The 24,929-nt window shown below is 46.7% G+C and overlaps 1 protein-coding gene across 1 annotated transcript in view; it reads left to right on the forward strand.

Annotated features, from left to right (window-relative positions):
* Positions 1-24,929, forward strand: part of opn7a (opsin 7, group member a) — a gene marked incomplete at both ends in the record, with an annotated part of 41,008 nt that overhangs the window by 9,533 nt on the left and 6,546 nt on the right. Inside the window, 2 exons of the mRNA XM_084308486.1 lie at positions 9,320-9,482; positions 12,487-12,614. Coding sequence (XP_084164612.1) covers positions 9,320-9,482; positions 12,487-12,614 — 291 coding nt within the window. The remainder of the gene's footprint in view (positions 1-9,319; positions 9,483-12,486; positions 12,615-24,929) is intronic.

Here is a 24,929-nt window from a genome sequence, read left to right on the forward strand (position 1 = left end):
ACACACACACACACACACACACACACACACACCACACACACACTGTGTACTGTATACGTGCGTAATGAATCGTTTCAGCAACAGTAGGCTTCTATTGTTCGAATGACTTGTTTTATTAGGAGATTGCGCTGCCCCACTGGTTCATGACCACACTCACCAACCCCCAGACGGAGCAGGAGGTTTGAATGATTGAATTGATTGAAAACTTTATTAACAGATTGCAGAATGGGTACAATACAGTACGACTCAATACAAACAACTGTTAAGAGGATGCAGACCAGAAAAATACTTTTGTCTCGTTTACATCAGGGTCCCTTCAGGTGGCCTTGAGAGCGCAGCTCCGTATTTATCCTCACCAAGCCGCCTGCATCAGGCTGTTGCATTGTAATGTTTATAAGCTATAGATTTATATGGAATTCAAGGCGGCTGGGTGGTGCAGCGGACATTGCGCTTGTCACCAACGCAAGAGACACCGGTATCGAATCCGGCTGTCAGCGTTGCCTCTGGCTTGGGCCGGCCGTCATACTGACTCAATTGGCAGAGTCAACAGGAGGGAAGTCGATGGGTGGTAGTCCGGTCATTGTAAACAGCGACTCCTACACGTCAGTCAGGGCGCCTGCACAGCAAAGACAGGAAAATGGCGGGGGCAGTGTGTGCCTCCTACACGTTACTCCTCGCCAATGAGATTCCACGCTGGCAGGTGAAAAGATGTGACTGGCTGCCTCCACATGTATCGGAGAGACATGTGATGGGCTTCTATCCTCCCTACGACCGGTCAGTGGGGGGCACATGCGAGCAACGATCAAGACAAGGGAGGGGAGAATTGGCACGGCTAAATTGGGATGGGAGAAAAATAGGAAAAAAAGGAGGAGAAAAAGTGGATACAAATTTTTTTATGGGGGGGTACGAGCTGGAGCATATGTGTGTAGGTTTTTAGATAACAGGTATTAAGGGTATATCCTATATATGACAATTAACTAAAATGTGATTTCATTGGATGTGCACTGTCAACTAATGCTTGTATATCTTATCGTGTGTTGTCATGTTTGTTTATGTGTTTGTTTAAAAAATAATACAAAAAAAAAATACAAAAAAAAAAAAAAATTATATGGAATTCGTTACCTTTTATGTCTTGTCATTTGTGTGGGTTCAACTCGTGAACAGTAAGATGCACAGTGGAATGTTTCTCCACTGGCTCTTACGATGTGCGCACTAAGCAAGGTAAGAAATAAATACAACCAACAATAAATAATAGAGAACAAGACATGGAATATTAATAGAGTCTATTCCACTATAGCTATATCCGCCTGATTGGATTTAGTTCTTATTTATTTATTCACTGTCATTTGCTGTGTGTGTGTGTGTGTGTGTGTGTGTGTGTGTGTGTGTGTGTGTGTGTGTGTGTGTGTGTGTAATGCTCACAATGCCTCATTGAGTCATGACTATAAATGTAAAACATAATTGTTAATAATACAAATATTGTATTGTATATTCATTATTATTATTATAATTATTTAATTCAGAGGATGTCTGTAGAATCGATGTGAATGCAATTACCAATGATTTCTCCCAAATGAATCCTTTAAAAGAATTAGATGGCAAATGATTCCATACGTTTCTTTAGATTTGTTCCAGGTCATAGAATCACCAGTGAACCAGTACTATCAGTTCTTGATTTGATTTGATTTGATTTGATCTTTATTTATCTCAAACATTTCAACCATAAAACAAACACACACATTTGTAATAACAAAAAATAACAAAAACTAAATTAAACATTTAAAAAAAATTAAAATACAATAATCAGCATAGCTCAAGACAATGGTTTTGTTCGAGAAGGGACAGAATGAAGCAAAGCTTATCTGGTCCTGCCCCTTCCTTACAATATCATATTAATATGTAATAAGTTATCTATCAATATAAACTACAGAAGGTTAACCCTTTACTATCACACTACTGACGTTTACTGTCGGTAGTGTGATAGTAAAGGGTTAACCTTCATTTGTAGTATAGCCAAGTATAGCCATGACCCAAAATAAACAAATAAATAAAAACGAAACCGATCGCCGCGGATATAGCTATAGTTCAAGTTTCAAGTTTCTTTATTAGTTGTCATACAGAAGTACAGAATACTTTTATACAAAATGCTTCTTTCTATTACGCTCCAGAGACTGTGCTAGACAAAAATAGATAAGTATAAAATAAAATAAGTATAGCAAGTAAAAATAGAAGTCACGTACGTGGACACAAGTGTTCAGTATGTACATATGTACAATGTTCAATGCAGAGTAGAAGTAACTGAGTTACCATACAATATACTAATATACAATAAACTATATAGTGCAAAGCACTATAGTGAGGTACAATTTACAGTAAGGTGTAATGAGGTATGGGTTGTAGTGCAAATTCTTTACCAATAAATATAAAGTGTGTTTAGGTGCTCTAAAGTGTGTAAAGTGGGTGCTGCAGTGAGTTGTTTGTTTAAAGTGTGTGCGTGTGGATGTGTGTGCTGTGAGTGCATTTGATGGTTGTTACATAGTGTTATTGTTCGTTGAGCATCCTGATGGCCTGGGGATATAAGCTTCTTCTGAGTCTTTCTGTGCTTGCCATGAGACTCCGGTATCGCTTGCCTGACCACAGCAGTTCAAAGAGGCAGTTGTTTGGGTGGCTGGAGTCTTTGATAATTCTCTTAGCCTTACCCATGCACCGCTTGTTGTAAATGTTCTGGAGAGTGGGAAGCCCCCCTCCAATTGTGCGTTCGGCTGAACGTGCCACTCTCTGTAGTCTGCTACGGTCTTGTGCGGTGCTATTCCCAAACCAGGAGGTGATATTGCCAGTCAGGATGCTCTCTATTGTGCATGAGTAGAAGTTCTTAAGGATCTTCTGACTGACTTGGAACTTCCTTAGGCACCTGAGGAAGTAGAGGCGTTGCCGTGCCTTCTTCACAACACTGTCAATGTGTGTGGTCCATGTCAAGTCCTCGGATATGTGGACTCCGAGGTACTTGAAACTGTTCACTCTCTCAACCGGTGCCCCGTCGATGCTCTATAGTAGAATATACTATTAATATTCCATATACCGTCTTGTTATTCTTATATTATTTATTGTTGGTTTTATTTAATTATTACATTGATTGCACACATCTAAGCCAGTGTAGAAACGGTTTGATTGTACTTACATTTGCAAACTTATTTTCGTTGTATTGTACTTGTGCTGTATGATGACAATACATTTGAATTGAATCTAAACTCATTTTGGGAGATTATATAAAAGATTATCATTTGGAGTCGCAAATCGCTATTGCGCTACGGAACGTGCATGCGTGTGTGTGTGTGTGTGTGTGCAGGATACAGTATCAGCTGCAAAACATCAGCGTGTGTCGCAAATGAGATGATTTTGTCACAAATGACAAAAAGTATTTCAGATTGATTTCAAATGTCAAATTTGGCTTGAAGCGAGTGCCATACCAAAACGACACCACTGTTTGCGACGGATCAAAATTAGATTAGATTAAAATGTATTATCATCACACAGCACACTATATACTGTGACACGCCTTGTGGTGTTCAGGCTTGACACGGACAAAAGCAAACAATTCCAATGTCCACACAAGCACAATTTTAATAAACAGGTGATATTTATTGATCCAAAGTACAGGTCCGATAGGCAAAAGAGTTACGTCAAAATACAGTCCAGGGTCAAAACACGTTCCAGGCTCTCGTAAAAAAAGGGAATGTTCAATACTCAAGGTTTGTCTTCCGGTCCAGGGTCAGTTTCACAGGGGGTTATCTCAGCCAGTCCAGGGTCCAGTACCACAAAGACCTACTCGCTCTCACCTCTCCTTCAAACTACCTCTCACCTCACAAACTCGATAGCTCACACTCTCTCCACGATCTCTGCTCCTTCCTCACCTCCACTCAACCTCTCTCTGTCTCTCCTAGGCCTTTATGCTATGTGTGTGTGTGTGTGTGTGTGTGTGGGATGTGGGTGATCACGTGGTGCACAGGTGTATTCTATCAGTCCCAATCAACTCCTCAATTCACTCCTCTGCCCGTGGCAATAGTATCGCCCTTCCTCCACGTAACCATGTGACGAGGGGTGATATCTGCCACAATACCTATAGTGGCTCCTGGCCTTGCAGCTGCAGCAGCGCGCGCGCACACACACACACACGTACTGTCTACGTGCGTAATGAATGAACGCAGTAGGCTTATATTAATATTCAAATGACTTGTTTTATTAGGAGATCACAGATACTGTGCTGCCATAGTAGTCATTTTCACAGTTCGACTACAGTACAGTATACAGTACACATCTTAGCGTTACATCTAAAAAAAACCTATCTCTTTGCTCAGGCATTTCACTGATAGTTATCTGCTACCACCTAGTGGCAAGAGGAAACATCAGGGATATCCTGACACAACTTGTATTTATTCTTACCCTGCCTACTCTTTTACACTGCCTATCAAATTCATGTGTCGGTTATTGCACTTTTTACTTCTTACTGATGACTATTTTTAAACTGAATCATTTTAAACTATTCTTATTTATTGCTAGATCCAAATGTGAAACACTGCGGGTTGTGACGCACACACACACAGTCACACACACACAGTCACACACACACACACACACACACAATCACACACAAACACACACACACACCGACATACACACATACACACACACACACACACACAGACACACACACCGACATACACACACACACACACACACACACACACACACAGTCACACACAGACACACACACACCGAGTTGTAGTAGCGTTGTAGTTGTAGATCTAGGTTAACTGTGTCCTGGTAGATCTAGGTTAACTGTGTCCTGGGGTAGAGTAGTAGTAGATCTAGGTTAACTGTGTCCTGGAGTGGTAGTTGTAGAGTAGATCTAGGTTAACTGTGTCCTGGAGTAGAGTAGTAGTAGTTGTAGCGTTGTAGTTGTAGATCTAGGTTAACTGTGTCCTGGTAGTAGTAGATCTAGGTTAACTGTGTCCTGGAGTAGTAGTTGTAGAGTAGTAGTAGCTGTAGTAGTAGTAGATCTAGGTTAACTGTGTCCTGGAGTGGTAGTTGTAGAGTAGCGTTGTAGTTGTAGATCTAGGTTAACTGTGTCCTGGAGTGGTAGTTGTAGAGTAGTAGTAGCTGAAGTACAACCACACACACACACACACAACACAATAAACACACATACACACTAAACAACGATGCATACAGGATTATTTATGACTATTTTTAAACTGAATCATTTTATTCTTATTATTTGCTAGATCCAAATGTGAAACACTGTGATTATTTGTTCATGAACTACAGGAGTATTACTGAATAGAGAGCCTATTAGGATGCTAGATCCTAATGTGAAACACTGTGATTTGCCATATCTTGCTATGCTCGCTCATGCCTGTATTTTTTATGTCCGTTCTATTTTATAATTTTTTGACTATTTTTAAACTGAATCATTTTAAACTATTTTTACTATTTGTGTTACTGAAAACTGTAAGCGGAGAGCCTATTGGGATGCTAGATCCTAATGTGAAACACTGTGATTCTACCCGTCTATCTTTTTATGCTCGCTTATGCCTGTATTTTTTACTGTTGTGAAGCACTTTGAACTGCAACCTCTGTATGAAAAGTGCTATACAAATAAAGTTATTATTATTATTATCTCCACAGAGTCCGGTCCGCTCTCACAGTACGCCCAACTCTGGCGGCCTTAATATGTGTACTGTACGTATAGGGCAGAGCATATAGTATCTACAAAATCCTAATGAAACAAGTAATTAGAATAATATAAGCCTACTGTTCATTCATTAGACACGTAGGCTATACAGTGTGTGTGTGTGTGTCTGTGTGTAGGTGGCCAGGAGCGTGCAACAAGACGGTATAAATATGGAATATTAATACAGTCTATTCCACTATAGATATATCCACGCGATTAGCTTTAGTTCTTATTTATTTATCCACTGTCATTTGCAGTGTTGGTGTAGTGCTATTATTTATTTTCGGACAAACGTAATTTTTTTATCATACAAATATTGTCATATTTATTTTTATTATGATTAATTAATTCCAAGGAGGCCTGTAGAGTTGACATGAACAAAATCACTATGATTCCTCCCAAATAAAGCCCTTAAGAACACGGCGCACACCAGTCTGTCAATTTACGACTATTCAGCGATCCTAAATCCTGCTCTTAGTTAGGACCGAATCCAGGAGAAGGGACCGTTCATGAATCCCAAAATCGGCCCACAAATTTCTTAGGTGACGCTAAGACCAAAATGTGTCCGTTGGTGAATGAGACCCATTGTTTGCAGGGTGGGGAGATACATCCAATTTCACCAAACCAGACGGAAAATGGAGAAAGCAAGCCTTCTGTAATGTAGCTGTCTTCCTCAATGTTGTGGGTCCTATTGACTGCTAGTACCATCATGTGACAACGGAAAATGGTTTCAGGAATAGAAAACACAGGTATTGAATCATGTCCAGGCAGTTTGCAACGCCAGTGTAACACAGTCACACATGTGGTTGACAAACTCCCTGGATCTGTTCACGACAGCTACATGTACAGGAACATAGGTTCCTACAGTGTGATGTGACACGTGGACAATTCCTGGTAAATTAAAAGTATTTTTGAGAATCGTTTACTTTGTATAATGCTGACGGTGTGGAAACATGATTTAGTATTGTATTGTATTGGCTACCACCCGCAACCACAGAGAATGACTCAATCCATCAAATGACAGGGGGAAAACACTTATGGCACATATCCAGATGCACCGTGTGATTGAGCACACCGTCGGAATTCTGAGAAGCAGATTCAGAGGCGTGGATGGCAGCGGCAGAGCACTGCTGTACTGTCCCCCGAGACAATGACAGATGATGTTGACTGCTTCACAGCAGCGCCCTGTGACCAGGCTGCATGTCGAGCGTAATGAGGACCGCAGAGCAGATGAAGACGAACAACAACAACCCGCTGGCTGAATTTCAAGCGGGCGGAACGTCAGACAACCCATCATTCAGCGTTACCTCCATTGATATGCTGTGTTTTCAGTTCGACTGGTTTGCCCTACAAATGTCTCCACGACAATTATAGCCTTGTTGTGTGTCCTATCTATCGCAATGTGTTGGTTCAGAAGTGTATAAATAAGGAATTTGAACACATTTAGATGCCTTGTAAATGTAGGCCCAAGTCATTCAACCAACCTCTGCAAGCTAGTGTCACTGGTGCTGTCCGTGGTCCTGATTCAGGATTAAAAAGGCTCTACAATCATGACTAGGTTTAAGACTTTTTTGGTATGTAGAATATGCATCGAATACACAAGTTTGTCCTTAAATAGGCCCAATCCCTGTGTGCACAACCACTGTAATGTAGAAAAACTAAGAAAGCTGTTAACTTGAATAATTTATTTTATATTTGAGGGTACAAATATCACTTTTGAACATGTGTGTAAGAAAAACACCTGGAGGTTCCTGGCGTTTGCTCGATACAGTTTCACCCAGGAACACACGTAAAACTGAGCTTTGATAAATCTCCCCCCTGTAAGGCGTTTTCCAAAAGCTCCGTTTCCATTGACCTAAAGCATAGTTTTCGTGTGGACGGGATGCAAAAAACATGTTTAAAAAAAATACAGGGCCTAAGACAATGCAAATATAGTTTGCAATTTACATTGGTATTAGCTTTTGGTGTGCATTCTATGTGAATGTACCTGTGCTGAGTGTGCTCCTACTGGGGACAGTGCAATGGAGCGGCCCTCAAAGTGGGACTTTCAGGATCTCTCGGCTATGACTTTGGTTAATAGTTATCTGACGTCATGTCAACATGGTGGCACATACACTGTAAACAACATTGTTTTAACATTATCTTTAGACAATATTGAAGCACTAGTCTCATCAAGGTCAATTCAACAGTTTTTCAGCATATATTGTGCTCAGAAACCAGCCACTTAAACGCCAGCCTCTTGCTAGATGTTTCTCCTACAGATACAGAACTACATATCATACAAGTTTACACGTTTCTACAGATTAACTACATATTTTACAAGTCTTTCTCTCACAGATTAACTACATATCATACAAGTTTACATGTTTCTACAGATTAACTACATATTTTACATGTCTTTATCTCACAGATTAACTACATATTTTACACGTTTACATGTTTCTCCTACAGATGAAATACATATCATACAAGTTTACATGTTTCTTACAGTTGAACTACTGTACATATCTTATCTGTCTTTAGTTTATCTCACAGATTAACTACATATCTTACATCTTTCTCCTGCTGTTTTCCAGCTGGATATCAGAGTTGTAATTCCGACCTGAAGTTGGAGAAAAGCTGGAGAACTAACAGCTGCAGAATTGGAGAACTATTAGGAATGTCTGACCACAGTGTGTCTGACTCTTAACCACCAAAACCTACACAGACTACAACATATACATACTACTTACTACAACACATCTGATTTTTTTTATCTAACCCTAACTAACCTTACTGTCATGCACTTGTCCTAATATACTAACCTACACTCAACACTTTGATGAACATTGTTACTCAGCTGATAGAGTTGTGCCCTTCCTGATGACTTGTCGTACAGAACTTGTAAGTCGCTTTGGATAAAAGCGTCAGCAGCTAAATGTAAATGTGAACACATGTTGTTGTTATCATGTTGTTATATCATATACTGTATCATGTCAGTTAGGGTACAGACCCTCACCTGCACCTTGTGTATACTGTATATTTAATATTTTTATATTCAGAGTTAATTATATTTTTTACACTGCTTTTATTCAGATCAAATTGTATTGCCTATATTTACATCTTTCTACTATTACCCGGTCTATACCGGTACCTTCCCTCCCCCATGCTGCTATGACACCCGAATTTCCTCCAAGGGGATCAATAAAGGAATATATTATCTTATCTTATGTTGTCCTCCAAGGTTAAATGGAATCTGTTAGTTAACAGTTAGTTAGTTAGTTAGCTATAATCAAACCCTAACCCATCCTTCAAAACCGCTCTCAAGGAGCACCTGTGGCTGTACAGGCCCCCCCCCCCCCCCCCCCCCCCCCTGGCCATGTACAGTTTCTTCCCCTTCGGATGTATATATTTTTCTTATGATCTTTATTTTTTATTTTTTTTGCACAGTACTGTATATTTGTATGTCTTGTATGTCATACATGTCCTGATGAATTGAAAATGGGGGACCCGAAAGTATTTCTCTGGTCTGCATCTTCGTAGCAGTTGTTTGTTAATAAGGTTTTCAATCAATCAATCAAACTCCTCTCTCTCCCTCCTCTTCATCAGGAGTGTTCTCAGTGGTGGGGAACACCATGCTGCTCTATGTGTCCTATAAGAAGAAGGAGCTGTTGAAGCCAGCAGAGTTCTTCATCATCAACCTGGCTGTCAGTGACCTGGGCATGACCCTCAGCCTCTACCCCCTAGCCATCACCTCCAGCATCTACCACAGGTCTGACACACACACAACCCTCAGCCTCTACCCCCTAGCCATCACCTCCAGCATCTACCACAGGTCTGACACACACACACACAACTCTCAGCCTCTACCCCCTAGCCATCACCTCCAGCATCTACCACAGGTCTGACACACACACACACAACCCTCAGCCTCTACCCCCTAGCCATCACCTCCAGCATCTACCACAGGTCTGACACACACACAACCCTCAGCCTCTACCCCCTAGCCATCACCTCCAGCATCTACCACAGGTCTGACACACACACAACCCTCTGCCTCTACCCCCTAGCTATCACCTCCAGCATCTACCACAGGTCTGACACACACACACACACACACAACCCTCAGCCTCTACCCCCTAGCCATCACCTCCAGCATCTACCACAGGTCTGACACACACACAACCCTCAGCCTCTACCCCCTAGCCATCACCTCCAGCATCTACCACAGGTCTGACACACACACAACCCTCAGCCTCTACCCCCTAGCCATCACCTCCAGCATCTACCACAGGTCTGACACACACACAACCCTCAGCCTCTACCCCCTAGCCATCACCTCCAGCATCTACCACAGGTCTGACACACAACCCTCAGCCTCTACCCCCTAGCCATCACCTCCAGCATCGACCACAGGTCTGACACACACACACAACCCTCAGCCTCTACCCCCTAGCCATCACCTCCAGCATCTATCACAGGTCTGACACACAACCCTCAGCCTCTACCCCCTAGCCATCACCTCCAGCATCTACCACAGGTCTGACACACACACACACACACACACACACACACACACACACACACACACACACACACACACACACACACACACACACACACACACACACACACACACACAACCCTCAGTGTCTACCCCCTAGCCATCACCTCCAGCATCTACCACAGGTCAGACACACACACACACACACACACAACCCTCAGCCTAAAAATGATCTAAACATAGATCAACTGAACAGAACAGAACAGCTCTAGAGTCTAAACATAAATAAAAATAACAGAACTGCTCTAGAGTCTAAACATAAATAAAAATAACAGAACTGCTCTAGAGTCTAAACATAGATCAACTAGTTTTTCCCCCACAGCAGTCCGTACACTGAACACCCTGGCCCGCCCCCCTTTGCACAGACGGGCAAGCATCTGTCACTGACTGACACTGTTACCGTGACTGTCCTGTATGTTTTTATGTATATATGTATTTATTGTGGGGATTGGGAGGTGGGAGGGGGGCGTTTGATGTTTGATGTCTGATGTTTCATGTTGATGTAACCAGTGCTTAACAATCTGTACCGCAAACAATTACCACCAACCATTGTTGTGTGGCATTAAAGTATCTTGTATCTTGTATCTTGTAACTAAACAACACAGAACTGCTCTATAGTATAAATATAGATAAACTAAACAGAACTCCTCTAGAGTCTAAACATAGATAAACAGAACAGAATTTTGTTCAAGTTCAAGTTTTGTTTTATTTGTCACATATAAGATACATGTACATTACAGTGAAATGCTTGGTTCTGTATGAGCCCCCTAAGATTGTGCTTCATACAGTGAAAGTAAAAAGAATAAAGACCAAACGCAAAATATACAATGTACAAGTACAAAATGCAAACAATGCAGAAATGCAAAAATGAACATAGCAATGAGTGTTGACATGGAATTATGTTTAATTATTATGTTTATTAATTATGTTTCAGAAGCAGTGTTGTGCGTTTAATTTACATAGACGTCATAGTGTGTCATAATTCTGACTCCTCCCAATTCTTCATGGGCTCCTGTAGGAAAATGAAAGTGTGAATCTCTCTCTCTCTCTCTCTCTCTCTCTCTCTCTCTCTCTCTCTCTCTCTCTCTCTCTCTCTCTCTCTCTCTCAGAAATTAAGTGAAGGTACACAAGAATATTATGATATCATTAGAGTGACAATGTGTACTTTTTCTAGTAATTAATTAAATTCTGGAGCATGTAAAGAACAAATTGAGACCACACATCACTAACCTTCACCGCTCTATAGCCTCAAATGGTCTGGTTTGACCGGCCTGGTCGGCCTCCTGGCGATACCAGACGTGCCGAGATGAACAAGAGACACGGTGGTTTCTCAGAACGCAGCAAGTGGGGTATTTTCTGCCATGATGGAAGACAACAAAGATGCAGCTACCTCGACAGCCATGAAACCAAAGATTAGCTCGTCAGAAAGTCAGCATGCAAGATACTGTAGAAAGCACACAGATACAACAGAACAGAGATGCATCTTGGAGAAACGTAGTGGAAACAGAGACAGTACCTCTTGTGGCCAGAAGGTGTCACAATTGCACTTCACACTATTATCCCTTTAAAGATGATGCATAAAATTGTAGCCCTATATATTATATAAATACTATAGCCCTATATATTATTATGTAGTATGTTGTCATACATTCTATGTAGGGATGCACCAATATGAACATTTTGCCCGATACCGATAACCGATATTAACATTTATGTTATGGCCGATAACCGATATTTCCGGTGTCGATACGACCTGTATAAATAAAAAATCTTTTTATGATAATACAATTTTGTACATACTATTTTTGTAAATACTGAAAAATAACACAATCCTGTGCCTAAACAAACTCTGTGTGGCCAAAAAACAACACACGTCACAGACACACACACACACACACACACACACACACACACACACACACACACACACACACACACACACACACACAAACACAGAGCAGCTAGATAGAACTCAAAGTTGTTCACATGGGCATAGTTTTGCTCATCAGACTGATGCAATCAAGAAATAAATCACTATCACCAGCTGATATATGTTGTAAATTAATCACTATCACCAACTATATTATATATCATCGAACCAATACTGATCAAAATCACTTCATTCTATGCTTGGATATATTCACTACTCTCTCATCCCTCTCTCTCCCCCTCTCTCTCTCTCTCTCTCTCTCTCCCCCACTATGTTCGACAGGTGGTTATACAGTAAAACGCTGTGTCTTTTCTACGCCTTCTGTGGCGTTCTGTTTGGGATCTGCAGTCTGGCCACCCTCACCATCCTCAGCACTGTCTGCTGTCTCAAGGTCTGCTACCCCCTCTATGGTGAGATGTATTTACTACTGTCCTTGTTGTTATAATCAAATGTTTGTTTAGATGTTTTATGATTCCAACCAGGTAACATCTCTTAACACTTTGATTTTTCTTACCCCCGTTAAATGCCACCACCCACTTCAATGATAGCGTTGTGAACGCATAATCTCTGTCTTAAATTATTATGTGTCTAATCTGCCCGTCGCTTATCAATGACTTGTTTGCAGTCAACATTTTCGAAACGGATTGTTTTTTAATCGCTTCATTTCCGTTTTATAGCATTTTGAAAAGCCCTCATTTTCAAGGAAAATATAAAGATTCCGTGATAAACGACATTTACTGGAATATTCTGGCATACACAAAAACGTTGTCATTTTTCTGCCTATTTATGAATCGTTTTCAAATAAACGCTAGATTATCGATAGTATATGTGTACTTATGCACGCTATAGAAGCGGGCTGAAATATCGATTCTCTCATTTCCTGATCTCGCACACACACACACACACACACACACACACACACACACACACACACACGCGCATAGGGCAAATGCTGATATATAGGTGAAAATAGCTCTGATTATCCCAAGACTGGTCAAATAGATTCCTTACCTCAGATCAGATGTTATCCAAAAAGATTATTCCAATTCCTGATCGCCATTCCAAATATCGATCGCGTTTATTGATTCAGCGTTGGGTACTGTAAATACATAATCCACGCGTTTTCCGGGCCGGCTATCACAATGGATTCTTCAGTTGGCTTGACGGAAAAGTAAAATGAGGAAACTTTTCCACAGCATGGCAATACACTTGTTCCCTGCAATCATGGCCAATTTAATGATCTGCACCTTGCTTCTCTTATCTGGAGAGATGTCAGACATGTCTCCTAATAATGCTAATTTAGGTGTACATGGGATCTCAAACCCTGTGATCTCTTCGAGAATCTCCCAAATTGAGCCCCAGTAAGGTCTTAGTTTGTTACATTCCCAGAACATGTGGAGCAGGCTACCTGTTTCCGTTGAGCACCTAGGGCAAAGGTCAGAGATAGCGTCATTCATCCTGTGAAGTCTTTCCGGCGTAAAATAGGTTCTATGGAGTATGTTAAATTGCATAAGTTTATGTCGAGTGTTATATGAAAAAGATAGTGCGGACTCACATAGTGATTCCCATTCATCTTCATCAAAGGTACAGTCCAGGTCCCGCTCCCATTTGTTCTTGGCGTTTATGGGTATTATTTCTGTAAAGGTCAGAATTCTATTATATGTTAATGATAGGATGCCTCTAGTGTGAATAACTCCTTTTAGAATAACATCTATGAGGAGGGGTTTTGGAAGAGTGGAGTTTCCTCCCTGACCTGTACCTATGAAGTGTCTGACCTGTAGATATTTAAAGAAATTAGTAGTTGGAAGGTGGAAGGTGCCGCGTAACTGTTCAAAGGACATAAGTATGTTATTATCATATAGGTCCCCAAAAGTTTTAATTCCCTGAGTGTACCACTTCTTGGTGATGCCATCTCTAAGTGATTCTGGTAAAGCTGGATTGTTGTGGAAGGGAGTATTCCTGTGAAATGCAATAAAGCTACCAAGATGTGTCTGAATCTCAAACCATGTTCTTGCTGTGTGTTTAATAAATGGGTTATCTGAACTATTCTTCAGGGTGTGGTATGACCTGATAAAAGGAATTCCGGCCAGCGGTACGTCCATCGTATGGCATTGTTCTATTTGTCTCCAGGCAGGGGAATTAGTCGACTCATTCTGCCAAATCCACAGAGCCCTCGTCTGTGCAGCCCAGTAATAACGTTGGAAGTCCGGGAGTTTCAGTCCACCACACTGGGGGGAATTATATAGGGTTTTAATTTTAATTCTAGGGACCTTCCTCCTCCATATGAATGCAGATATTATCCTTTGTAATTTCTTGAAGAAGTTCTTATGTATAGATATAGGGAGGGTTTGAAAAAGATAGAGAAATTTAGGAAGGACGTTCATCTTAATGCAGTTCACACGTCCGAGAGAGGTAGCTGCATCCATCTATCTAGGTCCTTCTCCACTTTTTTAAGTAGTGGGTCAGGATTTAGTAAGAAAATTGTATCTATTTGGTTCGGGATCTTTAGACCCAAATATGTTACAAATTGTGAGTTCCACTGGAAGGGGAAATTGGACCTTGGTATTTTTTCGGCTAGTGAGTTAAGGGGCATGGCCACGCTTTTTTGTGCATTAACCTTGTAGCCTGAGATTACATTATACTTTGACAGTAGTTCCATAAGGGCAGGCATGGATGAGTCAAGATTGGTTAGAAACAGGACTATGTTGTCCGCATATAAAGAGATGACATGGCTCTCAAGACCCACTTTGATCCCACTAATAGATGTATGTGACCTTATTGCGATAGCCAGGGGTTCGATTACCAGCGCAAAAAGTGTAGGGGAAAGAGGACAACCCTGCCTAGTACCGCGCCTTAGAGGGAAAGAAGGTGAAATCTCTGAGTTGGTCTGTATCCTGGCCGTAGGGTTAAGGTACAGCATATGGATCATTCTTAGCATATTTGGGCCAAAGTTCATTTTTTGTAGAACAGCGAAGAGAAAGTGCCACTCTACGCGGTCAAATGCCTTCAGAAATTTTATATTCGTTGGAAAGGATCGAAATTGGTCTATATGACCCACATAAGGTAGGGTCCTTCCCTGGTTTTGGCAGGACTATAATAAGAGCTTGCTCAAGTTGGTCATTCTCAATGGAGTAGTTGAACATTTCTAGGAGAGGGTCTATCAATTTGCTAATAAATGCCTTGTAGAAGTCTATAGAGAAGCCGTCCGGCCCTGGAGCTTTCCCTGGCGTCAGTTTTGATAACGCATCTAGTATTTCTTGCTTAGTTATCTCCCTGTCAAGGTCCCCCCTTGTACCTTTTGTTAACGTAGGTATATCTAGGTTGTCTAAGAACTCACACATCTCCTGTCTCTGTAGAAGTCTGAGAAGGCCCGATTTATGAGCAGTGGGTTACGGGTCAACTCCCCTTTGTCGCTTACCCTAATGGCCGGTATACACCTAGCGGCATCCTCCCTTCTAATTTGCCAAGCTAGTAGTTTCCCTGCCTTGTCACCCTGCTCGTAGTAGCGATGTTTCAACCTTGACCTGAACCCTACCGTCATAGGCAACTACCGTCCTGTCTCTCTTCTCTCCTTCCTTTCTAAAACACTTGAACGTGCTGTATCCAACCAACTTACTGCTTATCTCTTACAGAATGACCTCCTAGACCCTAATCAGTCAGGCTTCAGGACTGGTCACTCCACAGAGACAGCCCTCATTGCGGTCACAGAGGTACTTCACTTAGCAAAAGCGAAAGGCCTCTCCTCTGTCCTGATTCTCCTAGATCTATCTGCAGCCTTCGACACAGTCAACCACCAGATCCTCCTTGCGGCCCTCGCAGGAATGGGAGTGGCTGGCTCTGCGCTGACATGGCTGTCATCATACCTCAATGACCGCTCCTACCAAGTGTCATGGAGAGGGACCCTGTCGGCCACCCGCCCCCTGCGGACGGGTGTCCCCCAGGGCTCGGTTTTAGGACCCCTTCTCTTCTCCCTCTACACTAAATCACTGGGTAACATTATCACGTCTCATGGCTTCTCCTACCATTGTTATGCCGACGATACTCAACTCTTCCTCTCCTTCCCTCCCTCAGATATCCACGTCTCTGAGCGGATCTCGGCCTGTCTGTCCGACATCTCAGCCTGGATGACGTCCAACCACCTCAAACTGAACCTAAGCAAAACAGAATTGCTCCACCTGCCGGCCAAATCCTCCCCCCTAACCGACCTTTCAATCACAGTCGAGAATGCAGCTGTGACTGCGTCCCCGACCGCCAAGAACCTTGGTGTTGTCCTCGACGACCAGTTGAACTTCTCTGCTCACATCGCAGCGACGACCAGAACCTGCCGATTCCTCCTGAGCAACGTCAGAAGGATCCGCCCCTTCCTGACAAAAGAAGCCACCCAACTCCTCGTCCAATCAACAGTCATCTCCCGCCTCGACTACTGCAATGCACTGCTCGCTGGCCTCCCGGCCACTGCCACTAAGCCTCTTCAACTCATTCAGAACGCAGCGGCCCGCCTGATCTCAAACCTACTGAAGTCGGCCCATGTCACCCCACTTCTTAGGGACCTGCACTGGCTCCCCATTGCTGCACGAATCCGCTTCAAGGCCTCCGGTCAATGGTCTCTAACTACACACCCTCAAGACCCCTACGCTCTGCATCTTCTGGCCGCCTCAGACCTACTCCTATCCAAGCTCCGGGAGGGTCATCAAAGAGAAGTCGCCTATTCTCAGTCCTTGCCCCACAATGGTGGAATGAACTACCCACCCCAGTTAGGACAGCCGAATCACGTCCAATCTTTCGCCGTCGACTAAAGACGCACTTCTTCAACCATTATCTGAATTAAAAAAAAAAAAACAATAAAAAAAAAAATCTAACCCTAACTAACCGTACTGTCATGCACTTGTCCTAATAAACTAACCTACACTGTAGCACTCAACACTTTGATGAACATTGTTGCTCAGCTGATAGAGTTGTGCCCTTCCTGATGGCTTGTCGTACAGAACTTGTAAGTCGCTTTGGATAAAAGCGTCAGCTAAATGACTAAATGTAAATGTAAATGTAAACATAGCGTTTTCTACCTCTCGCAAGGTGATAGTGTTGTATTCTGCCTTTTTTGCCGTTATCTGATCCAATAAGGTCCGTGATTGTAATAGGGAATGTTGATTTTCAAGCGCTTTTATATCAGTCTCTAGTGAGCGTAATTGGTCTGATATTGTTTGTGAGCGTAATTGGTCTGATATTGTTTCTTTTTCCAGGAGGAGTAACTCATAATGGAACCTCTTATGTAAGCTTTAAGGGTCTCCCAGACTATAGCTGGGGAGGCAGAGTTTCTAGATAGTTTCTATCTATCAGTAAATACCAGTCCAACTGTTCGTTAATTAATTTGATAAAGTCTTTGTCGTTATTTAGAAAGTTAGGAAACCTCCAGCGTTTGGTGTTTGTGTGAGAGTCCCTTAAGGCTATTTTAATCAAAAGGGGGGCGTGATCTGAGTGTGTCATGGCTAAGTATTCGCAGGACGAAACAAGATGGAGTTTTGCTGTATGTATAAAGAACGTATCAATCCTAGAGTACTGTAGCTGTTGTGCATGTGTGAGTAGAAGCTATATTCACGTTGAGATGCATGCCCCTCCCACCATATATCCAATCAATTAAGATCTATAAGTTCTTTTTGAAGGGCCTTGGCTGCTGAGGTTAAAGGTTTAGGGGTAGGGGATGATCTGTCCATAGCAGGGTCTAATACCAGGTTAAAATCACCACCAATTATAAGTTCTGATATGAGGGGGTGCATGTCACTTAAAAAAAAGGGTTCACATAGAAGTTAGGGCCATCGTGGTTAGGACCATATACATTTAGCATAGTGACCAGTTGGTCTCCCATATATCCCCTGACTAAAATATATCTTCCCCCTTTATCCTTTTCAACTAGATTTGGTTGGAAGGGAATCCCTTTTCTTACCAGAATAGCCACCCCCCTTACTGAAGATGTAAATGAGGAGTAAAATATTTGACCTTGCCATTGTTTCCCCAGTTTGCTGTGCTCTGTGTCATTCAAGTGGGACTCTTGTAGGAAGGCCACGTCTATTTGATGTCTTCTGATGTAGCTAAGACCATTAATGTTCCAACTCAGAAACGAGTATGTCATTCACCCATGTGGTTGGTATAGCTGGTTAGTAGGACACTGGGATACCTGAAAACATAGTATACAATACCTAGATGTGTAAACATTATAAACCAATTCACAAAAACAGTCCTGTCTGAGCCCCTCCCATTTCCCCTTAAAACCCCCTCTTCCCATAAAAAAATACCCTGGTCTATATACCCTCCCATAATCTTGCGTAGTAACATACCCTATCCTAACAAGTGGAGCCGGGCTGCCTACTTGGTTTAGGTAGGTTAAGTAATTAAAGGTGTTATATATTAAATGTTATATATATATTTTTTAAGGGTAAGATCAACGCTTAAAATGCATAAATGTAATGTGCACACATATATATAAATACATGTACACCTACATATACCCATAAGCACATAACCATCTTGAAATTAGCCGTAGTAATATGAACTCACATCAAAAGGTCCCGTGAGGCTTAAACATCTCAAGTCCAGTGTCGCCAATAATGACACATATTACCCGGCGGTTATTATTTCAAAAAGTTATTAGAGTATGAGGCTTATTGCCTGGTATGTGTCTTTATTTACCACTCCTTTCTGGTAAAGTGAAGACTGCTGGATCACTTTAGCATAGCCGGGTGGTGTTTACTCAGATACATCTTCGCCGACCCCGGTGAGTTGAAGGTGCGTCTGCCCTCCGGGAGGTCCAGGCTCAGGTTGGTGGGGTGGAGTAGCCTGAAGGAGACGTTGTTCTCGTGTAGCTTCTTCTTCAGCGGCATGAAGGCCTTTCTCTTTTTGTAGAGGGCCGTGGACATATCCTTGAAGATCTTGATAGTAGAATTACCGTATGCCAGTGATTTCTTTTTCCACGGCGCGTCAAGGATTCTGGTCACATCGGTGAAACGGAGTAGGTGAATCACTATGGCTCAGGGGAGGCTGCCCTCTTCGGGACGGCGTTGGAGTGTACGGTGAGCCCGCTCTATCTCAATGGGTTGCCCGGTGTCTAGGTCCAGTATTTTGGGGAGCCATTCTTGTAGGAAATCGATAGGGTTTTTCCCCTCCACACCTTCTGGGAATCCCACCAGTCGCAGATTCCTTCTTCTCCCTCTGTTTTCCAAGTCGTCAAGCTTTTCTTTCAGACTGCAGATTTCCTCCTCTGTGTTTTTTGTATGATCGCTGAGGTCTTGGTGTAGGGAATTGAGGCTATCACCGTAGCTAGCTTGCACTCCCTCCATTTCCTTAACACGTTGCCCCAGTGCCTGGTTGTCATTGATAAGCCTTTCCACCGTGATGCTTAGAGAGTTCATCTTAAGTTCCATCATGGCTTGAATTCTGTCGAATACTTTCTCCAGTTCCCCAAGAAACCATGACGGCGGTGTTTCATCGTTAGCTTCGACGTTAGCTGGTGCGTTAGCTCCTTGCGGTCTCATGCTAGCACTAGTGCTAACGCCGGGCGATGTCATCGGCTTCCTGGCCACTTCGGACTTTTTGGGTGGCATTTCTTTCTTGGATATGTGATTAATAAGCGTGAGTTGACATAAACTTAAGTTAGGCGGAGTATGTTCGATACATCAGGTTTTTGTGTAGGAGCACGTTCCACTACATCCTTCCTCTACGCCGCCATCTTGGAACCCCCGGTATCTTCCCAATTGAGCTCAGAGAGAGTCGGCAACACTAGCGTGAGGCTCGATTGATGAAATATGAATTCAAATCGGCAATAAAAAAAATACGACAAACAAATGCTATATAGCGTTGGCGGCACTCAACGGTCGGCATGAACTAACGACAAAACGTGTGGCTGGCATTCAAAGTGTTAAGGGACAACAGATGGAAACTTTAGCTATAATCTGGCTTGTTTACAAGCTTTTTTGTAATACATTGTTGTAATGCATTGGAGTTTTGTTCATTAACTTGCACTGTCCCTTCGCAAATAAACATATCAAGTCAAACCCACCACAGCCAGCCACCACCACACAACGAGTGGAAAACACTGCTCACCTTCTGTCCCCTCCCCTCACCTCTCATCTGTCTCCCTCCCCTCCCCTCCCCTCTCCTCTGTCTCTCTCGGTCTCTCCCCTCGCCTCTCCTCTGTCTCTCTCCCCTCGCCTCTCCTCTGTCTCCCTCCCCTCTCCTCTGTCTCCCTCTCCTCTGTCTGTCTCCCCTCTCCTCTGTCTCCCTCCCCTCGCCTCTCCTCTGTCTCCCTCCCCTCGCCTCTCCTCTGTCTCCCTCCCCTCGCCTCTCCTCTGTCTCCCTCCCCTCACCTCTCCTCTGTCTCCCTCCCCTCTCCTCTGTCTCCCTCCCCTCGCCTCTCCTCTGTCTCCCTCCCCTCTCCTCTGTCTCCCTCCCCTCGCCTCTCCTCTGTCTCCCTCGCCTCTCCTCTGTCTCCCTCCCCTCGCCTCTCCTCTGTCTCCCTCCCCTCGCCTCTCCTCTGTCTCTCTCCACTTGCCTCTCCTCTGTCTCCCTCCCCTCCCCTCTCCTCTGTCTCCCTCCCCTCTCCTCTGTCTCCCTCCCCTTCCCTCTCCTCTGTCTCCCTCCTCTCGCCTCTCCTCTGTCTCCCTCCCCTCCCCTCTCCTCTGTCTCCCTCCCCTCTCCTCTGTCTCCCTCCTCTCGCCTCTCCTCTGTCTCCCTCCTCTCGCCTCTCCTCTGTCTCCCTCCCCTCTCCTCTGTCTCCCTCCCCTCTCCTCTGTCTCCCTCCCCTCCCCTCTCTGTCTCCCTCTCCTCTCCTCTGTCTCCCTCCCCTCTCCTCTGTCTCCCTCGCCTCTCCTCTGTCTCCCTCCTCTCGCCTCTCCTGTCTCCCTCGCCTCTCCTCTGTCTCCCTCCCTCCCCTCTCCTCTGTCTCCCTCCCTCCCCTCTCCTCTGTCTCCCTCCTCTTGCCTCTCCTCTGTCTCCCTCCCCTCGCCTCTCCTCTGTCTCCCTCCCCTCTCCTCTGTCTCCCTCCCCTCGCCTCTCCTCTGTCTCCCTCCCCTCTCCTCTGTCTCCCTCCCCTCCCCTCTCCTGTCTCCCTCCCCTCTCCTCTGTCTCCCTCCCCTCTCCTCTGTCTCCCTCCCCTCTCCTCTGTCTCCCTCCTCTCGCCTCTCCTGTCTCCCTCCCCTCACCTCCTCTGTCTCCCTCCCCTCGCCTCTCCTCTGTCTCCCTCCCCTCTCCTCTCCTCTGTCTCCCTCCCCTTGCCTCTCCTCTGTCTCTCTCCCCTCGCCTCTCCTCTGTCTCCCTCCCCTTGCTTCTCCTCTGTCTCCCTCCCCTTGCCTCTCCTCTGTCTCCCTCCCCTCCCCTCTCCTCTGTCTCCCTCCCCTTGCCTCTCCTCTGTCTCCCTCCCCTCCCCTCTCCTCTGTCTCCCTCCCCTCCCCTCTCCTCTGTCTCCCTCCCCTCCCCTCTCCTCTGTCTCCCTCCCCTTGCCTCTCCTCTGTCTCTCTCCCCTCCCCTCTCCTCTGTCTCCCTCCCCTTGCCTCTCCTCTGTCTCCCTCCCCTTGCCTCTCCTCTGTCTCCCTCCCCTCCCCTCTCCTCTGTCTCTCTCCCCTTGCCTCTCCTCTGTCTCCCTCCCCTCCCCTCTCCTCTGTCTCCCTCCCCTTGCCTCTCCTCTGTCTCCCTCCCCTCCCCTCTCCTCTGTCTCCCTCCCCTCGCCTCTCCTCTGTCTCTCTCCCCTCGCCTCTCCTCTGTCTCCCTCTCCTCGCCTCTCCTCTGTCCCCCTCCCCTTGCCTCTCCTCTGTCTCCCTCCCCTTGCCTCTCCTGTCTCCCTCGCCTCCCCTCACCTCTCCTCTGTCCCCCTCCCCTTGCCTCTCCTCTGTCTCCCTCCCCTCGCCTCTCCTCTGTCTCCCTCCCCTCGCCTCTCCTGTCTCCCTCCCCTCTCCTCTGTCTCCCTCCCCTCTCCTCTGTCTCCCTCCCCTTGCCTCTCCTCTGTCTCCCTCCCCTCTCCTCTCCTCTGTCTCCCTCCCCTCGCCTCTCCTCTGTCTCCCTCCCCTCGCCTCTCCTGTCTCCCTCCCCTCTCCTCTGTCTCCCTCCCCTCTCCTCTGTCTCCCTCCCCTTGCCTCTGTCTCCCTCCCCTCCCCTCTCCTCTGTCTCCCTCCCCTCTCCTCTGTCTCCCTCCCCTTGCCTCTCCTCTGTCTCCCTCCCCTCTCCTCTCCTCTGTCTCCCTCCCCTCGCCTCTCCTCTGTCTCCCTCCCCTCGCCTCTCCTCTGTCTCCCTCCCCTCGCCTCTCCTCTGTCTCCCTCCCCTCGCCTCTCCTCTGTCTCCCTCCCCTCCCCTGTCTCCCTCCCCTCGCCTCTCCTCTGTCTCCCTCCCCTCGCCTCTCCTCTGTCTCCCTCCCCTCCTCTGTCTCCCTCCCCTCGCCTCTCCTCTGTCTCCCTCCCCTCTCCTCTGTCTCCCTCCCCTCGCCTCTCCTCTGTCTCCCTCCCCTCGCCTCTCCTGTCTCCCTCCCCTTGCCTCTCCTCTGTCTCCCTCCCCTCGCCTCTCTTGTCTCCCTCCCCTCTCCTGTCTCCCTCCCCTCCCCTCTCCTCTGTCTCCCTCCCCTCCCCTCTCCTCTGTCTCCCTCCCCTCTCCTCTGTCTCCCTCCTCTCGCCTCTCCTCTGTCTCCCTCCTCTCGCCTCTCCTCTGTCTCCCTCCCCTCTCCTCTGTCTCCCTCCCCTCCCCTCTCTGTCTCCCTCTCCTCTCCTCTGTCTCCCTCCCCTCTCCTCTGTCTCCCTCGCCTCTCCTCTGTCTCCCTCCTCTCGCCTCTCCTGTCTCCCTCTCCTCTCCTCTGTCTCCCTCCCCTCGCCTCTCCTCTGTCTCCCTCGCCTCTCCTCTGTCTCCCTCCCCTCTCCTCTGTCTCCCTCCTCTCGCCTCTCCTCTGTCTCCCTCCCCTCTCCTCTGTCTCCCTCCCCTTGCCTCTCCTCTGTCTCCCTCCTCTTGCCTCTCCTCTGTCTCCCTCCCCTCTCCTCTGTCTCCCTCCCCTCCCCTCTCCTGTCTCCCTCCCCTTCCCTCTCCTCTGTCTCCCTCCCCTCTCCTGTCTCCCTCCCCTCGCCTCTCCTGTCTCCCTCCCCTCTCCTCTGTCTCCCTCCCCTCTCCTCTGTCTCCCTCCCCTCTCCTCTGTCTCCCTCCTCTCGCCTCTCCTGTCTCCCTCCCCTCACCTCCTCTGTCTCCCTCCCCTCTCCTCTGTCTCCCTCCCCTCCCCTCTCCTCTGTCTCCCTCGCCTCTCCTCTGTCTCTCTCCCCTCTCCTCTCCTCTGTCTCCCTCCCCTCTCCTCTCCTCTGTCTCCCTCCCCTCGCCTCTCCTCTGTCTCCCTCCCCTTGCCTCTCCTCTGTCTCCCTCCCCTCTCCTCTCCTCTGTCTCCCTCCCCTCCCCTCTCCTCTGTCTCCCTCCCCTCGCCTCTCCTGTCTCCCTCCCCTCCCCTCTCCTCTGTCTCCCTCCCCTCCCCTCTCCTCTGTCTCCCTCCCCTCCCCTCTCCTCTGTCTCCCTCCCCTCGCCTCTCCTGTCTCCCTCCCCTCCCCTCTCCTCTGTCTCTCTCCCCTTGCCTCTCCTCTGTCTCCCTCCCCTCGCCTCTCCTGTCTCCCTCCCCTCTCCTCTGTCTCCCTCCCCTCTCCTCTGTCTCCCTCCCCTTGCCTCTCCTCTGTCTCCCTCCCCTTGCCTCTCCTCTGTCTCCCTCCCCTCGCCTCTCCTCTGTCTCCCTCCCCTCGCCTCTCCTCTGTCTCCCTCCCCTCGCCTCTCCTCTGTCTCCCTCCCCTCACCTCTCCTCTGTCTCCCTCCCCTCTCCTCTGTCTCCCTCGCCTCTCCTCTGTCTCCCTCCCCTCGCCTCTCCTCTGTCTCCCTCCCCTCTCCTCTGTCTCCCTCCCCTCGCCTCTCCTCTGTCTCCCTCGCCTCTCCTCTGTCTCCCTCCCCTCGCCTCTCCTCTGTCTCCCTCCCCTTGCCTCTCCTCTGTCTCCCTCCCCTCGCCTCTCCTCTGTCTCTCTCCCCTCGCCTCTCCTCTGTCTCTCTCCCCTCGCCTCTCCTCTGTCTCCCTCCCCTCTCCTCTGTCTCTCTCCCCTCGCCTCCTGTGTCTCCCTCCCCTTGCCTCTCCTCTGTCTCTCTCCACTTGCCTCTCCTCTGTCTCCCTCCCCTCCCCTCCCCTCTGTCTCCCTCCCCTCTCCTCTGTCTCCCTCCCCTCCCCTCTCCTCTGTATCCCTCCCCTCCCCTCTCCTCTGTCTCCCTCCCCTCGCCTCTCCTCTGTCTCCCTCCCCTCGCCTCTCCTGTCTCCCTCCCCTCCCCTCTCCTCTGTCTCTCTCCCCTCTCCTCTGTCTCCCTCCTCTCGCCTCTCCTCTGTCTCCCTCCCCTCTCCTCTCCTCTGTCTCCCTCCTCTCGCCTCTCCTCTGTCTCCCTCCCCTCTCCTCTGTCTCCCTCCCCTCTCCTCTGTCTCCCTCCCCTCCCCTCTCTGTCTCCCTCTCCTCTCCTCTGTCTCCCTCCCCTCTCCTCTGTCTCCCTCGCCTCTCCTCTGTCTCCCTCCCTCCCCTCTCCTCTGTCTCCCTCCCTCCCCTCTCCTCTGTCTCCCTCCTCTCGCCTCTCCTCTGTCTCCCTCGCCTCTCCTCTGTCTCCCTCCTCTTGCCTCTCCTCTGTCTCCCTCCCCTCTCCTCTCCTCTGTCTCCCTCGCCTCTCCTCTGTCTCCCTCCCCTCTCCTCTGTCTCCCT

This window comes from Notolepis coatsorum (assembly GCF_963971535.1).
Source record: "Notolepis coatsorum genome assembly, chromosome: 2".
Taxonomy (NCBI): domain Eukaryota; kingdom Metazoa; phylum Chordata; class Actinopteri; order Aulopiformes; family Paralepididae; genus Notolepis; species Notolepis coatsorum.